Source organism: Palaemon carinicauda, chromosome 1 (genome assembly GCF_036898095.1).
Source record: "Palaemon carinicauda isolate YSFRI2023 chromosome 1, ASM3689809v2, whole genome shotgun sequence".
In the NCBI taxonomy this organism is placed as follows: Eukaryota; Metazoa; Arthropoda; class Malacostraca; order Decapoda; family Palaemonidae; genus Palaemon; species Palaemon carinicauda.
Window position 1 is genome coordinate 74,135,934 of NC_090725.1, and position 22,552 is coordinate 74,158,485.

General features: G+C 38.5%; 1 protein-coding gene across 1 annotated transcript in view; it reads right to left on the reverse strand.

Annotated features, from left to right (window-relative positions):
- The window catches only part of Mtr4 (exosome RNA helicase Mtr4), a 110,069-nt gene that overhangs the window by 17,339 nt on the left and 70,178 nt on the right, over positions 1-22,552 (reverse strand). Inside the window, exons 8-12 of the mRNA XM_068382147.1 lie at positions 21,871-22,021; positions 20,897-21,069; positions 13,385-13,525; positions 4,109-4,270; positions 3,455-3,643 (exon numbers count right to left, since the gene is read on the reverse strand). Coding sequence (XP_068238248.1) covers positions 3,455-3,643; positions 4,109-4,270; positions 13,385-13,525; positions 20,897-21,069; positions 21,871-22,021 — 816 coding nt within the window. The remainder of the gene's footprint in view (positions 1-3,454; positions 3,644-4,108; positions 4,271-13,384; positions 13,526-20,896; positions 21,070-21,870; positions 22,022-22,552) is intronic.

The following is a 22,552-nucleotide window of genomic DNA, read 5'->3' on the forward strand; positions in this document are numbered from 1 at the left end:
TAATGTGCGGCGAACGTGGTCTGCCGTTTCCAGATGCCTGCCAGGAGTACCTTCCCCACAGAGAGATTCTTACGGAATGCCAGGGTCGTGTTTACACCTTTGACATCATGAGCTGTAACCTGAGCTATACCTAGAGCAGAAGATAAGGGTGACGAAAGGGTATGGTTAATAACCTTCCTCAAACAACAAGAAGTTGTATTCTTAGACACCTTAACTCCTCCAGTGCTGACAAATAGATGCTGCAGGTGAAGTTGAGTTGCTTGTGTATGTTTCAGATAATGTCTCCGGGCCCTCAAAGGACACAAAAGCAGTTGATCAGGGTCATCAGTAACTTGTCCAAGATTCTCGATCTAAAAAGTAAATCTAGAATGAAGAACTAACAGATTCTGGGTTTTGACTACAAGCTCAGTATGAGCAACACCAAAGGAGAGACCTTGAAGTTTGCTAACCCATTTGGAGGAGGCCAAGGCAAGCAAGAAAACTGTTTTGAGGGTATGGACCCTTACATAAACCAAATTGCTATATAGGCTGGGAACATGCAGCTGAGGAAAAAGTCGGGAACATGATGCTGAGGAAAACTACAAAACATCTTATTTGAACCGAGTGCACCTTTGACTAACTGAGATTTGGTTCCAAGCCCTATCTGGATATGAAAAATAGAGATTTAAATTCCAAGCAAAAATGGCATAATACATATGCAGTATATAACAGAAACATATCCTCCTGTATACAGTATGATCATTATCTCCACATTATATACATTGTAATACTGGAAATACTTTGAAAGCTCCATAAATTCAATAATCCACTAATCTTAACCAATATTCAATGTTCCATGCTTTGAGAAGTGACAGCTTCTGCAATTAAAGTTTAAAAAAAAGGCAAAGATCTGAGCTGGCCTTTGAATAGATCTAAATTTTGATACAGAGAAGCACCACTACTCCAGATAGACCCTTGATGTCCAGGAGTTGCGGTATTTCTTACCATACTTCAGTTTTGATCTTCTAGTGTAAAGTTTCCAAATCTTTATGGTAAAAGAGTGGTGTCTTCAAATTCAAACAAATTATATGCTTTTAATAATAGGAGTTTCTTCATACCAGTAAATATGTATAACCCCTGTTACTTTGTTTTCACTAAAGGCAAGAGGTATATCTGCCCTAACGGGCTAGTCAATGGTAGACAAAAGTAAACAGGTGACTTTCTTGCACTGCCCTAATTTTTTGTTATATAATACACCATTTCTGGTATCATCTTTAGCTGTATGAACCTTGCCAATAGGAAGACTGAATATTCTTAATCAAACTCAAAGTAAGTTCGATATTACAATGAACTTGTTTGGTATTTACTGCACATTATTGAAATTTCTGGCAGCTTTTGCTCAAAGGTCATTGAGTATTCTTCTGAATTTTGTTTATAGCCTACTGTGCTAGGTTTGCAATAGAGTTATACGGGAGATTTTTAAGAATATAGTAAAAGACGTGCAACAGATTCTTCCATTACCTTAGTTTCCTTCGCTGTGTTAACACGTTTAAAAGCGTTCATAAGGCCACTGGCTCTGCATCAGTATAGGTTGGCCTTAAGTAGGTATTTATTTGATAATCATAACCTGTTGCTTAGGCTTTGTGTTCAAAGTTATTGTGCCATTAAAGTTGGCTTAGTAACAATTTCTAAACTAAAATTAATAATTTTAATACTTTAATGGTTCTTCAAAACCTTTAAACGCTGGGCTCAGCTTTTTCCTAACACCATACAGTACATGGCTGTTTAAGTCACTCGGATCTAAGAAGCACTTATGTTTAACACTGCTTGATAAATATTGTAACCCTTCCAAATTTAAGAACATTCATCCCGTCCTCTGCCATAGTAGCATCAACTGCCTGGTGTTAAGGTACGCAGGAAATAGTAATGTTTTCATGTCGCTACAATGCCTTGGTCCCCGGGTTGCATAAGAGATGGTGTTGTGTGGGAAGAAAACAACTTTAATATTCGGATCCATGTTATTTAGATGAGTGGGATGTCCGGGGACATTATCAGGAAACATCACAGCCTTGAAAGGAATTTTCTTAACCCTGCAACACTCCTTGACTGGAGGTATTGAACCCCTCTCTAAAAATGGCCAGGGTGACCCCTGACTTCTGATTAGCCATCTAAATCTCAGGAAGAGTGGACTTAGAGATGTTCTCGAGGACCCGAGGATTGAGGACGTGGTAGACTAACATAACTTTAGCTTAAAATTGCCAGTAACGTTAACCCTTAACATTAGCATTAGCCTATCTTTCCTAACATAGTCGTTTCTTCTTTAGAAATAAATGAATGTCGGGCATCCAATTCCAAAATAATCCTATGTTGTTGACATGAGTTCCAGAGGAATTGGCTTTTCAATTATGATATTATTCATATATTTGGGAAATTCCATGGCAGAAACAGCTTTCTCCATGAATTTCAATATTGTGCTAACTAAAGCGCTTCTTGAACCGATTAAACCATCCATGACTCGAAGCAAAGGAAGCGTCCTTTGCACCTGGATGCTTTTCACACATCACCAAACAATGCCTTGGGCTTCAATTGAATAAGCATTTGGGCTATAGAAATTTATTCATGCATCCGTCTTTCTCTCCAAAAGAATAATAAGCATTCCATTTCATCCTAGATTATGCCTCTCTATACGTTTATAGTAGAATTTTTTGATGACGGAGAATTTTCAGTCACATATTGGACAATGCTGTCTTTAGTATGGATAATGATGAACACCGTTATCTGAGCCAAGCATAAAGTGTGCACACTGTTTATCGCTTTTTCCCCTTTTCATATCTCTTTAACCCTACAACAGACTAAATTTTTCTTTAGGTGAGAATGTATATATATAAATACTGTGAAAATCAGATAAGATATATAACTACTTTTATATACATTTGTATGATGGTACTTGTATGAATGTAAATATATTAATTGATGTGTATATTATTTACATATTATAATAGAGTTATGAGAACAGAACTGGATGGCACTGGCTAGGTAGAGTATGTGTGCACTTTTTACAAATGACAGGTGTGACTGGAGAGTCCTTTAATGTTGAATAAGGCCTTTCAAGATTAATGGGCTTTAACCCTTTTACCCCCAGGCTATTTGGAAATTTCCAGGGGGTTATTTTTTTCCCAGCACATTTTGCAGTGTATTTTTTTTTTAAATTGCTCTAACAGCCTTAATTTTTGTCATAGAGAGGTCAGGTTGGTCTCATTCTCTTGGAAAATGCCTGAATTTTCTCAAAAAATTATCAAAATTATGGGAAAAAAAATTTTAAAGCATTTTTTTTGCGAGGACGTACCGGTACGTCCATGGGGGTAAAGGGAGGGCTTTTGTGAAACGTACCAGTACGTCCTTTGGGGGTAAAAGGGTTAATATATAAATGTTGCTGTAAGTACTTACAGGTAAATTACAAAGGTGGTGTCCTTACCTCCATCTTTTGTTCATATAGGGCATATAACTCATCACATTGGGGATCATTGTGCAGCTTATGCGAAACTAATCGAGCATTAAATTTTTCTAGATTATCACAAATATCAACAAAAACTTCATCCTTAATCTTCATATTTTTAACTGGATCCAAAAGGAACTGGTCTTCCGGAACACGTCGTAAAGCCTCCTGTAAAAAGACAGAATCAACAATCTTTTTAAAGTTTATTTATGACATATTTGTTTTTGATGTTGTTAATAGTTTATATGTGACATGTCTGTTTTGACGTTGTTACTTATTTTAGAATGATTTATTGTTAATTTGTTCTCTTCATTTATTTATTTCCTTATTTCCTTTCCTCACTGGGCTATTTTTCCCTGTTGGAGCCCCTGGGCTTATAGCATCTTGCTTTTCCAACTAGGGTTGTAGCTTGGATAGTAATAATAATAATAATAATTAATACAACCCTGGATAGTAATAATAATAATAATTAATAGAGTGTACTATATTCAACTAGGATAAAAATAAAGTAAGGTACTGTATTTACACAGAAAAGTCTATATCCTTCATTTGAAAAGAAAAAAATTTAATTTAGTCTATTGTAGATAAATAGATTTAATAAGAATGACAATTATGGTGGAACTTGAACATTACCTGAACCATCTTCATAACCATCACTCTCTGGTCGAGTGACTTCAAGTCCTCAGGCAGCTTTAATCTTACAGCAGAAATATCCTGAACCAGTTTTAATAAAACAGACATCACAACAGGTTCACTTTTTTCCCCTGGCTGCGGAGGCTTCAATTCTGATGTGACCTAAAATAATACTTGCATGAATAATACAATATACGATATACATTTTTTTACAACTAATACCATCATTTCCTCTGGTTTTGGTTAACCCTTTAACCCCCAGGCTATTTGGAAATTTCCAACCCTTAAACCCCAGGGGGTTATTTTTTTCCCAGCACATTTTGCAGTATATTTTTTTCAAATTGCTCTAACAGCCTTAATTTTTGTCATAGAGAGGTCAGGTTGGTCTCATTCTCTTGGAAAATGCCTGAATTGTCTCAAAAAATTATAAAAAATATGAAAAAAAGATTTTTTATAGCATTTTTTTGCAAGGACGTACCGGTACGTCCATGGGGGTAAAGGGATGGCTTTAGTGAAACGTACCAGTACGTCCTTTGGGGGTAAAAGGGTTAAGTAAGGAATGTGAGGACTAACCTAAAATAAGATGGTTATTACATTTGTCTGCTTTTGATTAACATTTATACATGGTGATATCAACAGAAATTAAAGTGAAAGACTCATGTAGAATATTATGATAATTTTAGAGTTTTAATTTATTGGCAAATAGTTGTGCACTTATAATCCTTAGAAAGTTTAAAGGAAAAACTTTCAAAAGGGGTAGGTGATTATATCATCTATAGATATTTAAAATATAAAATTTTGTTGGGATTGCAAGTGATGTATGTGGCAAGAAGGTTGTTGGAGGCAGCATGAGGAAGGGCAGTGAATGGTGGAATGAAGGAGTGAAGGTAAAAGTGGAAGAGAAAAAGAGGGCTTTTGAAGAATGGCTGCAGAGTAATAGTATAGAGAAGTATGAAAAATATAGAGAGCAAAAGGTGGAAGTAAAGAGCAAGGTACGTGAGGCAAAGAGGGCAGCTGACCTGAGGTGGGGTCAGGGACTGGGTCAGTCATATGAAGAGAATAAGAAGAAGTTTTGGAAAGAAGTGAAGAGAGTAAGGAAGGCCGGCGCAAGAATTGAAGAGACAGTGAAAGATGGAAATGGAAGGTTGTTAAAAGGAGAGGAGGCAAGGAAAAGGTGGCCGGAATATTTTGAAAGTTTGCTGAATGTTGAGGATGATAGGGAGGCAGATATAATTGCGGTTCCAGGTGTTGAGGTGCCAGTGATGGGAGATGACAATGAGAGAGAGATTACAATAGAGGAAGTGAGGAGAGCACTAGATGAAACGAGAGTAGGAAAAGCATCGGGTATGGATGGTGTGAAAGCTGAGATGTTGAAGGAAGGGGGTGTGACTGTACTTGAATGGTTGGTGAGATTGTTTAATGTGTGTTTTGTGTTGTCAATGGTACCAGTAGATTGGGTCTGTGCATGTATTGTACCACTATATAAGGGTAAGGGAGATGTGCATGAGTGTTGTAATTCAAGAGGTATTAGTTTGTTGAGTGTAGTTGGAAAAGTGTATGGTAGAATACTGATTAATAGGATTAAGGATAAAACAGAGAATGCAATCTTGGAAGTACAGGGTGGTTTTAGAAGAGGTAGGGGTTGTATGAATCAGATTTTTACAGTTAGGCAGATATGCGAGAAATATTTAGCAAAAGGTAAGGAGGTGTATGTTGCGTTTATGGATCTGGAGAAAGCATATGATAGAGTTGATAGGGAAGCAATGTGGAATGTGATGAGGTTATATGGAGTTGGTGGAAGGTTGTTGCAAGCAGTGAAAAGTTTCTACACAGGTAGTAAAGCATGTGTTAGAATAGGAAATGAGGTGAGCGATTGGTTTCCGGTGAGAGTGGGGCTGAGACAGGGATGTGTGATGTCGCCGTGGTTGTTTAACTTGTATGTTGATGGAGTGGTGAGAGAGGTGAATGCTAGAGTGCTTGGACGAGGATTAAAACTGGTAGGCGAGAATGATCATGAATGGGAGGTAAATCAGTTGTTGTTTGCGGATGATACTGTACTGGTAGCAGACACAGAAGAGAAGCTTGACCGACTAGTGACAGAATTTGGAAGGGTGTGTGAGAGAAGGAAGTTGAGAGTTAATGTGGGTAAGAGTAAGGTTATGAGATGTACGAGAAGGGAAGGTGGTGCAAGGTTGAATGTCATGTTGAATGGAGAGTTACTTGAGGAGGTGGATCAGTTTAAGTACTTGGGGTCTGTTGTTGCAGCAAATGGTGGAGTGGAAGCAGATGTACGTCAGAGAGTGAATGAAGGTTGCAAAATGTTGGGGGCAGTTAAGGGAGTAGTAAAAAATAGAGGATTGGGCATGAATGTAAAGAGAGTTCTATATGAGAAAGTGATTGTACCAACTGTGATGTATGGATCGGAGTTGTGGGGAATGAAAGTGATGGAGAGACAGAAATTGAATGTGTTTGAGATGAAGTGTCTGAGGAGTATGGCTGGTGTGTCTCGAGTAGATAGGGTTAGGAACGAAGTGGTGAGGGTGAGAACGGGTGTAAGAAATGAGTTAGCGGCTAGAGTGGATATGAATGTGTTGAGGTGGTTTGGCCATGTTGAGAGAATGGAAAATGGCTGTCTGCTAAAGAAGGTGATGAATGCAAGAGTTGATGGGAGAAGTACAAGAGGAAGGCCAAGGTTTGGGTGGATGGATGGTGTGACGAAAGCTCTGGGTGATAGGAGGATAGATGTGAGAGAGGCAAGAGAGCGTGCTAGAAATAGGAATGAATGGCGAGCGATTGTGACGCAGTTCCGGTAGGCCCTGCTGCTTCCTCCGGTGCCTTAGATGACCGCGGAGGTAGCAGCAGTAGGGGACTCAGCAGTATGAAGCTTCATCTGTGGTGGAAATGTGGGAGGTTGGGCTGTGGCACCCTAGCAGTACCAGCTGAACTCGGCTGAGTCCCTGGTTAGGCTGGAGGAACGTAGAGAGTAGAGGTCCCCTTTTTGTTTTGTTTCTTGTTGTTGTCGGCTACCCCCCAAACTTGGGGGAAGTGCCTTTGGTATATGTATAGATATTTAAAAGCAATTTTTGTTCTTTAAAAATTTTTTCCCAAATATTTCATTAGGCAATCATTAGATAACAAGCAAAATATTAAAAAAAACTAACTAACAACGAATAGAGTTACATCTTACTTAAACAAACCTAATACTGTACTAGGTTATACGGTTAGTGAAATTGAAAATTTTCGCTAGAAAAACCTCAAAGATTCAGAATTGAATTAAAACTAGATTGTGCTAGTATATCTTTTTACATAAAATGTATATTAGAGAAGAGAGGTTGAGAAAACAAAATAAATTCAGTAAAAATTTGTCATAGTACTGTTTTTCAGGTGAAAATTTAGATCCAGTAGTTCTTTTCCTTTAAAAAATATCATCCCAGCTTTTCAAATTATTTCTTAATTAAAGTGCATTTGCATGAAAGTCTATTTCATTACATATGTATATTATTATAAAAAGGTTTCACTGGGACAAAACCCATCAAAATTAGTATACAGTCTAATGAATATGTTATATTTCTGTTGTAAACTTTATTTTGAAATAAATTTTGAATGCAAATCTACATTTCCTCCATATTCACTCTACCATTATCAAATAACTTATAATGGTACAGATACACACTGGCAAAGGATAGTCCAGCACCTTTAATCTGGCAATAATTATGTGAACCCATCAAAATTAGTTACAGTAAAATTCTTGACATCTGGCATCGTTGAGAATTCAAACTGTTAAGTTGTCAATATTACAAATGTTTGACTATTACTTTACTTCCCTTAAATGAACCATAAAAAAAGCCTAACTCCACCTACATTACTACATACTAACTCCACCTACATTACTACATATCTCTCTCTCTCTTTCTCAACAAGTAAACAAGTGAATTGCTGTCAAGTCATGCCATTGGTTGCAAGCAACTCTCTCGTTAAAGAGATAATGAAACTGTGAACTTCAAATAACTTCCCTACAATGGAAGCTGGTCGTGTATGTCCTCGTACAGACCAGAAAACACCAGCGTAACCACTTATCTCTAGTGGATAACGGCATTACAGTGAACCTCCCTACTTGATCACTGTCAAGCAACTATTCCTAAAGACAAGATTGAGACACATCTTCAATCACATTTGTCAGACAGGTAGTTGTGCGTATAAGTCCGGCTACGGAACAAGAATCACAGAAAATTTACCACTATAAAAGGTATATTTTCCGTCGATCTTACCACAGGGCAAGTGTTAGATCTAGGTGTGGGCCAAATGGTTCGCTGCAACCAAACTCGATTGGAGAACATTGATAAATGTTTGCAAACGAGACCTCCTTCTCCCTGATGACGGTTATCCCGTAGAAGACAGTAATGCCTCACAACGTGAAATTAATTCGTTCTGAAGTGGCTTTCGTTTCATGAAAATTTTATATCATGAGTCACGTTTTACATGTAAATCGCCTAATCGTTCCAAATCCTACAAAAACGTCACATTAAATTTTATAAGCTACAGTATAACTACAATTAAATACTGTACAGCCAAATACATTTGAATCATTCAATATACCTATCCTAACTGTTAATACCTGTAAATTAAGTAGTTACTAGACCATAATGCAATAATAAATAGAAAATAATACAATACATACAATACAATACCTTACATATACAAAACATAGAGTACCATATGCATTGTACTATTATCATAGTTACCTTTACTATAGAGTCATGTTTTTTATTATATAAAAAACCTGTTTTCTTCAACTGGTCTCATATTTTTAATGGGCGACTATTTTATTTTCAGCCTGGTTGGCAATCTCTTTTCTTGACATGAAACATTTTTTGCAGTGTCGGAAAAATCTTCGCAACTCCTTTCTTAGCGTGAAAATTTCGTAAGGAGAAGCTTTCATATCAAGAGGTATCACTAAAGAGGCAAATCACTAGAGGCAAATATATCTCGGATCTCTCCGATCTGATGAGGATGAAGAAGGACCCCCACATGAGGGCCGACTACCTATGTTTAGCTACAGGAAGGTAGGGAGGTTCATGAATAATCTCACTTTCCCAAAGGGATACAACCATCAACTGAGAAAGAGAGCTAATGATGTATTGGAACAGGTTCAATTTGTTTGGCTCCCAGCATCAAATGGCTGAAACCAAGAGCGTCCTTAACGATGGACCATCAGTAGGTTCTGTGTGATGTTAAGTGACCCTTGCTACTCCTCACGGGCATGCATGCGCCAGCAAGGGTAGCTCATGCAACAGGCAAAGAGAAGAGCCTTTGTAGGCAGTAGTGGCTTCCTCGACCACATGCGTAGGTGTTAAAAAGCAACTTCCCTGACTAAGGGTAAGTACTTGTACACAAGCTTAAGCATCGTGAACACGTTTCTATGTGAGAGTTCCCCCGAGGTAGCTCATAAGGTCACTTGCAGAAATAATGTGTGTGCAACGAAACATATTATCGCTCAATAGGAATTGATCGTTCATGAGCTATAGCATTGCAAACATGTTCGTGAGTGTGCGTGCGCAGACGAGAAGTGCATGCAGCTAGCGATGCAATAAGACCTACGTCAGCAGTAGGAGCTTGGCAGGATAAGGGCACCTGTAAGAGAACACTTATCTGATATCACTCATAAATGTTATGCACAAGCTGACTCTATCCTGCCCAGAAAAGGGGCTTGAGACAATAAGCTCGAAAGGTTATGTCTCACAAGACTTGTTGTGCCCTAAGGCCATGAAGGGGTGAAGCAGAGACCACAAGAGGTTGGAGGCCAACACCATATGAGTGCTCCAAAGAGTTCTCTAGCCTATAGGGAGAAGTCCGAGGCAACAAACCTCGAAGAATTATTTCTAATGAGACTTTATTGTGCCCTAGGAGCACGCACAATAGTGGGAGGCGGCAGTCAAAAGCGGTCAGCAGGCATCCCCATCTGCGGCAATAATCCTGAAGGATTCTGTTTTACGAGCCTTGTTGTATTACCGTAGGTAGTGACACATGGTGGTCGTAAAGGAAAGCTAACATGAGCAGTTGAAGTAACTCATGTCAGAACTTCACTAAGGGGGTGTTGGCGAACAACTATGGTTGCATAGAACCTCGCCAGCGATAAGCTTGCCCGCACACCTCGCAAAGTGTCTGGGTGGACTCTCTCTCATGAATAGGTTAGAGGAGCTGGCCAAAACTCAGCAATCGAGCAAAATACCATCAATGCGAGGAGCTTGCCTACACACCTCGCTAATGCTCAGAGTCTGGGTTTGCTCTCTCATATGAATGGGAGCTGTGCAATCATGCACCAAAGCCGCATGAAACCTAGCTTTTTGCTCAGGCCTACTTTAGCGTGATGAGCTCGCTAACACTCAGCACTCATTCAGACCCTTGTCAGTGAGAAGAGCTCACCCATCCACCTTGCTATTCTCTGGGCGGAGTATCTCTTATAAATAGGGTCTGTGAGTCCATGCACATTAGTTGCATAAAAAGAAACACAAACACTTGTCAGCACTCTTACAGGAGGTTGGTAGGTAGTCTAGCATACTCATACAAGGAGGCACAAAGCTTATACGGTGGCAAGCCAGACTGAAAAGTTTTTTTTTGCTCTGACGCACAGCAGGAAAGGCCGGCTCTTTCCAGTAAAGGGAGGGAGCCTGAGGCAGAAGTCCCGAAATACCTGCCCTAAAAACTCATGAGTTTTGTTGTTATGTCTGATGGTTAGAGGTAGGCATCACCGTCTGCAGCAATAACCCAGTACGGTTATAGCTCAAAAGACTCATTGTACTCTGGGGGCATGCTGGGAGAGGCGGCAGGCATCATTACCTGCAGCAATAACCCTGAAGGTTATCACTCACGACTCGTTGTACCCAGGGAGAGAGATGGGAGAGGTGGCTTGCAGTCAGTAGGCATCACCATCTGGTGCTCCAAAGGGTAAAAAACTCTAAAGAGCTGGAACGAGGCCCGACGAATCAAGCACTCGTTCCGAAACCCTGGAGGGGGCAACCACATAGGTGAGGAGGGCCTCGCTTGCGGATGAGAGAGGTGCTCAACACTGGGAAGAGAAGCTCGATGCTTCATACGCTAAGCGAGCTCAGGTTGAGGGTGTGCCGCGTAGTCACCAAGCTTAGAAGTCTGACCATAGTCAGCTTCTGGGTACACATAAAAAGAATCACCCTCCTGGAGTGACTCCAAGGAGTACCAGACTGCAACTGCTCATGTTCATGCGCCAGAGCTCCATGAACGAAAGAAAGAGCAGATGTGAAGGGTAGGGTCACCTTGAAAGGATCCCCCGATTGCTAACTCCAAGGAGCACCAGTCTTCAAATGCTACCATTCGTACGTTGGAGCTGCATGAACAAAGGGTGAATAAGCAGTTGCAGAGGTAGCTATAGCTGAGGGGATGAGAAGCTCTGGTAGGTCATCCAGCGCAGTCTCGAAGGGGAAGACCGTGGTGGGTCAACCCTGGGGAGGTAAGTGAGCACTCCCGATGTGACCTTAACTGTAGTACCTCCAAAAGCTATTCCTAAGCAGATAGACCCGAAAGCCCCAGGGAAGGCAGAAGTTGCTGCAAGTGGCAACGATTCCAACAATGGTGGGTGCCGTTGCTATGCTAGGGAATAGCTATAGTGTCAGCACCTTAGATTGTCCATAGGTTAGTCGGTCATCGTTTTACTAGTTCAGCCTCACAACGTGAAGGAAACGAGACTTCTTCCATTGTCTACCGAATCGCTCCCACTGGGTGGATGATCACTCTCTGAAAAAAGGAAAGAACTGAAGTAAACTGCCACTTTATGTAATGGGTTAACTGCAACCAATATAAAGTGTCGTCATTCACCGGTAAGTGTGTGTGTGTGTGTGTGTGTGTGTGTGTGTGTGTGTGTGTGTGTGTGTGTGTGTGAGCTAATTAGCAGCGGGTTTGTTATGCCTTGCTAAAATTTTTATGGCTAGTTTCAGCTTTTGCCGAAATATATCTTTACATGAAAAGAGCGAAAGGATTTGTATTAGGTATTGGAACAACTGTTATTACCATACTTATATTTGAAGATTAAATACTATCAGTTGCAGACATCAGAATAAAAATAGAAAATACAATTATCCCTCTTTTGCTGTTGCATAACCCCACTAAAGAGAATCTCTATACTGCCACTCACTTGCTATGTCTAAATCACACAGTAGAGGACAACACCGACCTAGTAAGTACCATATATAATATATTGGGATTCTCATTGATCTTAGTCATGCCTTGTTTTCATATGTACCTCTTTATTTCTTGTTTTTTTCTTTAAAAGGACACAGGAATGTCTCCGTTAGTTGTTTACATACAAAATATCTCAAATGCAGACAAGCAATTTTTCAAACCACAGTCAGCAATTACTTAGTGTGTTCTATTCCTTGACAAAGGTTGTTAACTTGACCTTTTGCAGCCATCATTATATAATTCTCAAAGATAGTAAGTGACTTATCAACTTAAATCTACAAAGATAGGCCAAGAGATTAACCCTTTTACCCCCAGGCTCTTTGGAAATTTCCAACCCTTAACCCCCAAGGGGTTATTTTTTTCCCAGCACATTTTGCAGTATATTTTTTTTAAATTGCTCTGACAGCCTTAATTTTGGTCATAGAGAGGTCAGGTTGGTCTCATTCTCTTGGAAAATGCCTGAATTTTTTCAAATAAAATATCAAAAATATGAAAAAAAAAAAAAAACATTTTTATAGCATTTTTTAGCAAGGACGTACCGGTATGTCCATGGGGGTAAGGGGATGGGTTTTGTGAAACGTACCAGTACGTCCTTTGGGGGTAAAAGGGTTAAGATGCAAGTGCCAGAAGAGATGTTTGGGTAGGAATACAGAATCTGATCCTAGTCTTTTGATGAAGTCAGCCAATGAGTGTTGTTGATGTCTCAGTGGGAATTGTTGATGGTGCAATAGCCTTTAAAAAATCTAAATCTTTCGTATAAATTAGACAATATTTTTGGCCTAATAGGCTTGGCTTTAGTTCTGCCAAGTAATGTCATGCAATTTTTGTTATTTTATGTTCTTTCCAAAAATTTCTTGGCATTAGCAGATTTTACTGATACTGTATGGGTATTAGCTAAACTTTTCTTTATACTATCAGAACTTATTTTCCTTACTAATATTAAGAGATTTACTGGTATTAAAACAATTGAGACTACTTTTAAAGGTATGATAAATAAAAAATAAATGTTCATTTTTCTAATAAACACTTAGTCCTTCATGGAGGCCCAAAAGATACTTGTCTTACCTTTTTGGCAGCTGAGGCCTCTGAAACTCGAAGGATGGCATCTACGCTTACAACAGGAGCTTCCAATGGATTTTTCTTATCCTCTTTCTTTTTGTAAGTTAGAACCACTCCCCAACCAAAGTCATCTTCATTATTCTTTATCTAAAGAAAAAGGATATAGTTATTATGTTATAAAAATATGTACCCTCATTTTCAGTAAAATCATATCGATAATATATTCACTTGGCTTTAGAATTCCTATCTCACCTTAATAAAATTACAGCACAAAATTAATTAGGCTTATAACTTCTGCATTCTTATATTCATATAAAACATTCAAAAATTTAAAACAAACAATCATTATAGTTTGTTAAAGTTTCTCTTTCCAATAAAAAGTTAATATAAATAATTTTGACTATATATGGACAAAATTATTGATGTGAAATTGAATACATTATTCATAATCATTATCTAAATTGAAGAGATTAACCAGCCCTATAAGTCAATCTTGACTCTTAAAGAGCTGGCCAGAATAAATTAGGGAGGGATGAAATATAATAGATGTTAAATTTAAAGGATAAATAAACAAATGAGATAAAAACCTATGATAAATAAATATCAATTTTATCTATTAATCTTATGCTTCTTAAAAATATTAAAATAATAAAAAACTTAAAACATTTTCTTCTAAACAATATGCATTCAGATAAGGTAGGCCCTATACTTAATATCATATCAGACTCACTAAACTTTGAAGTTATCTTATGAGATGTATGCATTAAAAAAAAAGTCCTGGGACAATCTTGTATGACCAATATGCAATCTTGCTAAAATTACTAGGTTTTTTGTCTTTCTGTTCTCATTATTTTCTTAGAAAAACAGTTGTTTATTATCCTTATTATTTTCAGATTTATTATTCCATATACCTTGCCACTTTGTTACTATAGAATACTTTAAAGATGTTTATATAACCCTTTAATGCCAATTTCTGGTAAATTTATTGCTGATTTAGAAATGGCATCTGATTTTTCATTACCACAACTCCAACTCTAAAGTTACCCCTTAAGAACAGAATTTAAGGAGCTATTCAATTTGTAATACCTGTTGGTTCTTACATATGTAACCTTTGAGGGCTTCAATGGCAAGTCTTGAATCGTAACAAATGAAAATCTTAAGATTCCCCTTATCTTCAGTTGTTTTAACAATGTGAATTGTTAGTGAAATCTCTTTAGATAGTTTGGATGTAAATGCTAATGCTTTATTAAGAAAAAGAGAATTGACTTGTGTTGAGGATACTGCAGGAAAGCCTGCTCTCATTGAAGATTTAGAGCCATCGGTAGATACAGTATAGGGAAGTCCTTTCCATTGAATATGTTCCAAGATGACTAGAGTATAATATCTTTTTTTATAAATATAAAACACCAGAGCATATTCTTGTTTTCTTCATGATCCAAGGTGGAGGGAAAAAGAGATGGTTGAATAAGGTTTATTCTGATGTTTGTAAATCATAATAGCCTACTCACACTAATCTGGGATGACAGTTCATGATTTTTTTTATAAACACATCACTGATTGAAGAGCTTCTTTGATGGAGAATTGATGGATAGGATCTCCAATGCACTTTACATTACTACAAAATCTTGATATAAGGAAAAACGTGACTACCCACTCTCACATAAAACTGACATATTTGGACAAGATCTAAAGGCTCAACCCAGGCCTTGAGTGTGTACTGAGTCAAAAGACTTCAAAAGTAGATCCAGATCCTGATCCATATATTGAACCATAATCTATTCTTGATAAGACTAATGCTTTAGAGATCATTAGTAAAGTTGCTCTCTTAGCACTTTATTAGGTTGACAGAATTATTACATTCAGATTTGATATAAGATATATGCACTTTCCAATTTAGGTGGGAATCTAATATTAGTCCCAAAAAGTTACCGTGACTTGGAATTGAATTTGAACTTCTCCCAATGAGATTTATTCTTGGTTTTATTTCCATTGAGATGGGTGGAGTGAAGAAAGCTCTGGGTGATAGGAGGATGGATGTGACAGAGGCAAGAGAGCGTGCTAAAAATAGGAATGAATGGCGAGCGATTGTGACGCAGTTCTGGTAGGCCCTGTTCCAAAATGCCCAGACCACATCTTCCTTTCTACAGGGGCTATCCATATTCTAATTACCTCTATTATTAAAAAAACCTAATCATCTCTCAATCCCTAAAGCCCACGATGTGAGAAAAACTACTTCTTCCCTAGCATTCTTTGCTAATATACAATATCAAGACATCCAGAGCTTTATTGGTTGGTCTGGGCATAGGGTGTTCAATCAACACTACCTAAAACAAATCTAAGCAGTACAACATGGTAATTGGCTCGTTTCACTCCTACAAAGGGAATCCGGAGAGAGCAAGGACCATTTTACACAGGTCCTTCAACAGAAGCATGATGACAAGCATCCAGTATATCTCCGGAGTTATCGCTTATGAGAAGACAGTCAGACTTGTTAGCTTTTCTTCTTCTCTATACACACATAGTCGTACAGTATAAGTTTTTTGCTTGGTTGTAGACTATTGTACTTGATGATGCATGAGTCTATTCAGTTACTGCTCTGGTACTAGTTCTTACAGACCACATACTACATAAACCCCCCCAAAAAAGTAATTTTGATGATGGAAAGACTCATTTTTGGGGAGGTGCTGTGTGGTCTCAACGACCATCCTCCCTAGCCTTGTGCAGGGGAGCAAGACAATCGATTCTTATTCTCAGTAGGAAGATGGCGGCTTGGCACAAGCTAGGAAGTAGGTAGCATTATCCCCAACTGTAGTGATACTTCTGGGTGATGATGTGATGCCTATAGCCATACAATTTCCAGCATTGGAGGTACTATGTCAACTTCAATAGCATGCTACCTGAACTTGAGGGTCTCACTTATGCACTTTGAGTCCACACTTTGCAGGTTGATAAACTGGCCCTTGACCAGGGGAGAATAATTCTTTGGTAATTATGTCATATTGGATTCCCCATTCTCGCATTTTACAGGAAGGTTCTTGTGAATGATGGATATGATATTGTCGGATGGGGTCAGTGAAAAGGAATTAGGCCTAGATATCTAATAACAAAGACCTTGCTTAAAAATGTACAAGAGATATTAAACAAACTTTTACACAGAATATAATTTTCTCACACTTACTTTTAAAGTATACTAGTCACTTTCCCATTTATATAAGCAAATGCACAGATTGGCCCCTTAACTGAAAATTTCAATTGCTCTTAACATTTCTTCTACACATAGATTGGGTTAAAAGGTGCCTTAGGCCATTATATGTGATGCTCGTGAATAATCTTCCAACAATTAATACTTGTTTGCTTCCTCTCCCTCACTTTCTTCTAAACTATCATATCCACCTTACCAAAAATGGGTTTTGCCTTTGCCAAAACCACTTTTTTCCTACTCATAGAAACCTGAGTCCTTCAAAATTGAAATATGTTTTCTGCAGCAATGGAACACCCACTGAATCCTTTAACATGGTAGTTGGATAATGATAGGTTTTGTAGAGTGAAGGCCAGCCCACCCACCTATCACAGAATACCCACTTTTGTCCTTGAACTTTAAGATTCGTGTCTGCATACCTAGGAAAAATACACATTAAAAAATTAATGTTCTTACTCATATATAAGCTTTTCATCCTTTAAAATAGGGAGACTAGCTCATTGGTGGGAGGAAGTCCTCTATAACCAAACTGGAAGGTTCTTTTCTTTCTTGAACATGTCATCCTTCCTGGTCATGTGTGGGAATGAAGATGGTAACTACACACACTTTCTAACAACTAACCATGGAGACCAGTAATGGTAAAGGAAGCAATGGCAAACAAGAAACACCAAGAGAAATGTTGGATTATATATAGATCCAACCCCAAGCCCCTTTCCAGGAGGATGGAACACTGCTTCCAGGCAAACATAGTCTGCAAAAAAGGTGATCCATTGCATAACTCTGTACTATCAGATATCCAACAAGTAACTTAAGGTTAAGGCTGCTGCACCCCTTGAAGACGGGAAGAAGAAAGAGGTAAAAGAGCCAGTCATTCTACCTCTCTTAAAGACATTTGCTGAATGCATTACTTTGCACCAGATGCATATAGTCTCCTTTCCATGAGGAAGCTGGGATTATTAGGCAACTACTGAGAAGCCAAGTGAATGCAGTCTGAAAAGTAACTGCTTAGCTGGAGGAGTATGGACTCATGCTCCGTCCCCACAATGACTCGTGAAGAACTAAGGGAGGGAGGAATGAAGAAAGTTGTACAAGACTCCCACCACAAAAATCAATGATCGTTCCACCTCTGTTACCCATTCTGAGATGAAATTTGAAAGTTAGGTCTACAACAGGTCTGGATGGGGGATGGAGAGAGAGAATGTACAAGGTAAAGCATCCCGGTACTGACAGCAGGAGACATACGCCACCGACGCCCACATCCCCCTTCTTCCTCCTAACACCAATCCTGGACTGAGCCTGGGAGGGGCAAGGCAGAGTGGAGCAAGGTCCAAACCCTCCTGGAGGAATTAGCTGTTGGTGGTCATTGCAGAGAATAAGTAAAACTGTCATAGACTATCAGTATGTCGATAGTACATCAAAGCTACAGATCATGTGCTCATCAACCACTTCTAGGAATTTTTTCCTCTCCGTAGAATATGAAAGCACAATTCAAAAAAGCATTCAGGAAAAAATAATGGTAAGGAAGCCAATGAATTTTGGCAGTGAATGGTCTTTTCCATCTCTGGAAAACTATTCATGGCACCAGAAAGCACAATACAGTATCATGTACTCTTCCTGTGGTTAAAGGGCCTGGTCAAGTGCTCGGGCCTAGGTTTGGTACTCGGAAGCAAGGTTTAGGGATCAGTCACTTACCACTTTACCTTCATACACAACACACTAGTGCACAGGTTGGTACCGAGCAATAGAATCTCCTCTTTCAGAGGTATCATAGTACCTTGATAAAGAAAGGGGACTGAAGAAGTACTGTACTACATCATCAGGTAATAGGTGAAGGGGGGCACACAACCTCTTGATCAATTGGCAGTCAACATGGGGGATCAGACCAAAAAGAAACTGATAGGTAATTGGCACAGGTAATTAATATAACCCGCACAGAATCAATCAGTAAGGGGTATCAACGCCCTACGAGACCAACTGGCTGTCTGCAAGGGTGATCGGCCATGTAAGACTCGATCTGCTGTTGTCAAAGGTGGTTACCCCCGTATAAAAGAGATTGGCCATTAGCTAGAGTTGTTAGCTCCGTTCAGGACCGATTGGCCATCGGTACAACACCAATTGATCGAAGTTGGTTTTGTACTCTTGGTACAAAAAGGACCGGCCATCAAGATGGGACTAATCGGCAGTTGGTACAGGACAAATAGGCATCAGTGAGAAACCAATAGGCATCAGTACAGGAAAAATAGACATCAGTACAGAACCAATAGGCATCAGTACAGGACCAATAGACATCAGCATGGGAATAATCTGCCATCGGCAGAACTGATCTGCTGTCAGACAGATTGGCTGTGGGTATGTGACAAATCAGCCATTGGTGAGAGTGATCAGCCCTGTACAAAGCAGTACACCTTTGGCTAGTACATCTAGGCGAGCAGCCATACTGGACCTACAGACAAGTGCACTGAGCTGCACAGGATACGCTACAGAGGGGGAACTATTCCCTATCAAAAGAGAGTAGAGGTCACTTGAAGCCACCCTAAACTTCTTCTGAGAAGACTTGGAAAAGAGGAAGATAAAAAGGATAGCTTTACACGACAGGGTATCCTTACCCTCATCCTTAAGAACCGTTCACATAGTATCGGTGCAAACAGCGACTACTATCACACCAGTCCCTATCGGTCTACCATACAGAGCAGGAAATTGGTCCAGGTAAGAATGTTTACAAGCAAACGACAAGTCAGCAGTGGTTGTCACAGCAGTCTCACAATTTCTAACTGATCCCAAAGATACTGATCGATGCATGAACTCTGTATCAGCATGAGGAGGTGGTGTAAATAAAACCTCTATCATCCTACCGTACAGTGCCGTATTTGTTTTGACATTTATATACACCTGACAAAATAATTGTGGCTGTCACATTACTTTCAAGCTTTGCTGACCTAACTTGGAAGTACCAGTTGGTGGCAGAGATGGAAAGAACGGTGAACAAGGATAAGATACAATCCTTCTATATTAATACACAAACAGGAGAGATGGGAGCATAAGGTATCAATATGCGGGTGAATACCATAACTCTCCCCCTAAGGAAGAAAGTACTCGCTAAAAATCCCAAGGAACTTTTACAGGAAGGCCTTTCCACAGGATGATCTTCTTCACTGTCTACTCAAAGAAGCTTACAACAAAGAAAAAGGATGAGGAGAAATAAGTTGGCCGAGGAGAAGACAAAGCACACTTCCTCTCCTTTCCTTTGCCGTCATAGAGGAGTAATAGTCTGGGCAACAGATAATGACTGCGCTCCCTCAAAGGAAAAAGCTTTAAGAGCTTCTTCCACCACATCAATCACTACACTGGGGTTTTGTCAACACTCGCTTACATTGCACTACAAAAAGGTCACTAACCTGGGAACACTGTAACCGTCAGGTATGCCTGCCTGACGAATGTTCATTATTGGCCATGCAGGTATGGGTGACACTGTCCAAATCGAATATATTTCCCAAGAAGAGAAACTACCACAAAGTGGAAAGTTAAGCTAAGAGTTCATCCTTTTTCTGATGGGATCAGCAAGAACCATTCAAGGGGGGCGTGTTTGCTTACAGTCACCCCTTCACTAAAGCTACACAACACATGAGAATTCAAAGGTTTTTATCCTCATAGAAACAAAGTCTACTTCACCACATGCTTACCTATCGGTGCACTTCCGTCATTAACAGCGAGAGTGCTCATAAAATAAAATCTTATCACAAACAAAAGAATAGAGTTCCAAGAGTCAAAAGAGTAGCAGAACACTATGTCTGTACATGTTGGAGCTAAGGATAAGTTCCTTGGTAATGATTCAATGGCCCATCCAGCACACTTAAGACATATACCTATTTTAAAGAACAAAAGTTTTGTATGCGGTACGAGCAGGAACACAAACAAATAAAGATATACAGTTAACAAAGTTAAATATGTAAATATAACAATACCCTTCAAGTTGAACTGTTCTAAAACAAAAATTTGGCTTTGGATTACATGATTACATATCAGGAACTATGGATGGTTTGCATGAAAAGAAAAAAAAATATGCTTAACAAAAAAGGAATATTTCAACTTTACCAAGGCATTATATTAAAAATCAATAATAGACATTGCTAGATAGTTGGATGGCTGGATAAGGGGAAACCAAAAGAAAAGAATAAGCAGAAGGCAATGGATCTGATAGTAAAATGGATGTTGATAAAAATCTTTTGTACCACCCAACAATATGGCATACAGAGCACAAAGTAAAATGCATGAGGTATCCTGTAGTGATACATCAGGAAGAAAATCACACGAATACTTACATACACAAGTCTTCCAGGCTGCAAGAAAGGCATAATGTATATTGGCCTTGTCATGAAAGCATGACGCTCCATTTTCAGATTATGTATGGTCTGCTTGATCTTGTAATAGCTCTCTACTTCCGATTCTCTTGGTATACGTAATTTTTCCAAATCTTTCTCCGATTTTGCGACACCTAAATGAATATAAAAAGAGGGTATACTATTTTTATTTAAAAAAGACACAGATGATAAAATATTTCCAAGAAAGATAAAGTCTACCTAAAGAAGTTAAGATGAATAGTTTAGCATATCATGCCCTGCCCTAAATCAAATTTCCAGATTCTTATATTACTAGCTTTTTTTTTTTCTTTATTAAAACTGGAATAACTTAAAACAGAAAATTTTTCAAGTTAGTGGCAGGTGGGATGAAATAATAGTAAACTATCAGGTAGCACGAAAAGGAAGAAAAATGACTAAATCTACTGGCTTACAACTTTTAACCCTTTTACCCCCAGGCTATTTGGAAATTTCCAACCCTTAACCCCCAGGGGTTATTTTCTTTCAAGCACATTTTGCAGTATATTTTTTTTAAATTGCTCTAACAGCCTTAATTTTCATCATAGAGAGGTCAGGTTGGTCTCATTCTCTTGGAAAATGCCTGAAGTTTCTCAAAAAATTATCAAAAATATGCAAAAAAAATTTAAATAGCAGTATTTTGCAAGGATGTACCAGTACATCCATGGGGGTAAAAGGATGAGTTTTGTGAAACATCCCAGTACGTCCTTTGGGGGTAAAAGGGTTAACATCAGTGCAGCCTTTGTGAAGTTATGCATATTTATATTACTGTAGAATACACCCATACTAATATATTCTTCCCTTTGATATTAAACATCCCTATTTTCAATATATATATATATATATATATATATATATATATATATATATATATATATATATATATATATATATATAAAAAAGATCATCAGCAAACTTACGATCACATAAATCAGGAATAGCAGAGAAATTCTGAAATTGGTAGAAGGAACGTTCCAGGATGTATTCAGGGTTAATCTGTTCAACTCGAAGCAGGTTAAGAACCATGTTGTATGTAAGATGGAAGGCTGAATCAATAGGATCTGCTTTTCCCTGGAAGAAAAACATAAGAAAATAGCAAAATTTTCCTTATATAGCGTAAAGCTAGCTCTCAACATTGATGGGTTTAACATTTGCATTTAATTAATTGTGGATATACTCTCTAATTCCTTAAAGTACAGTAGTGTTTTTTAATATTCACATAATTCAGTTAAATATCAGTGAATATAGGAAAGCATACATAATTATATATGAGCAAATACACCTTTACTGAAAAGAAAAAAAAGCTATTATAAAAAAGGCTTGATTACGCATTTGTCCTGCCTCTTTTCTGAAGAGCGCACTTCAAATAATCATTACTATATACAGTGAGATTGTTTAATATGTGTTTTGTGTTTTAAATGGTACCAGTAGATTGGGTTTGTGCATGTATTGTACCACTATATAAGGGTAAGGGAGATGTGCATGAGTGTTGTAATTCAAGGAGTATGAGTTTGTTGAGTGTGGTTGGAAAAGTGTATGGTAGAGTACTGATTAATAGGATTAAGAATAAAACAGAGAATGCAATCTTAGAAATAGAGGGTG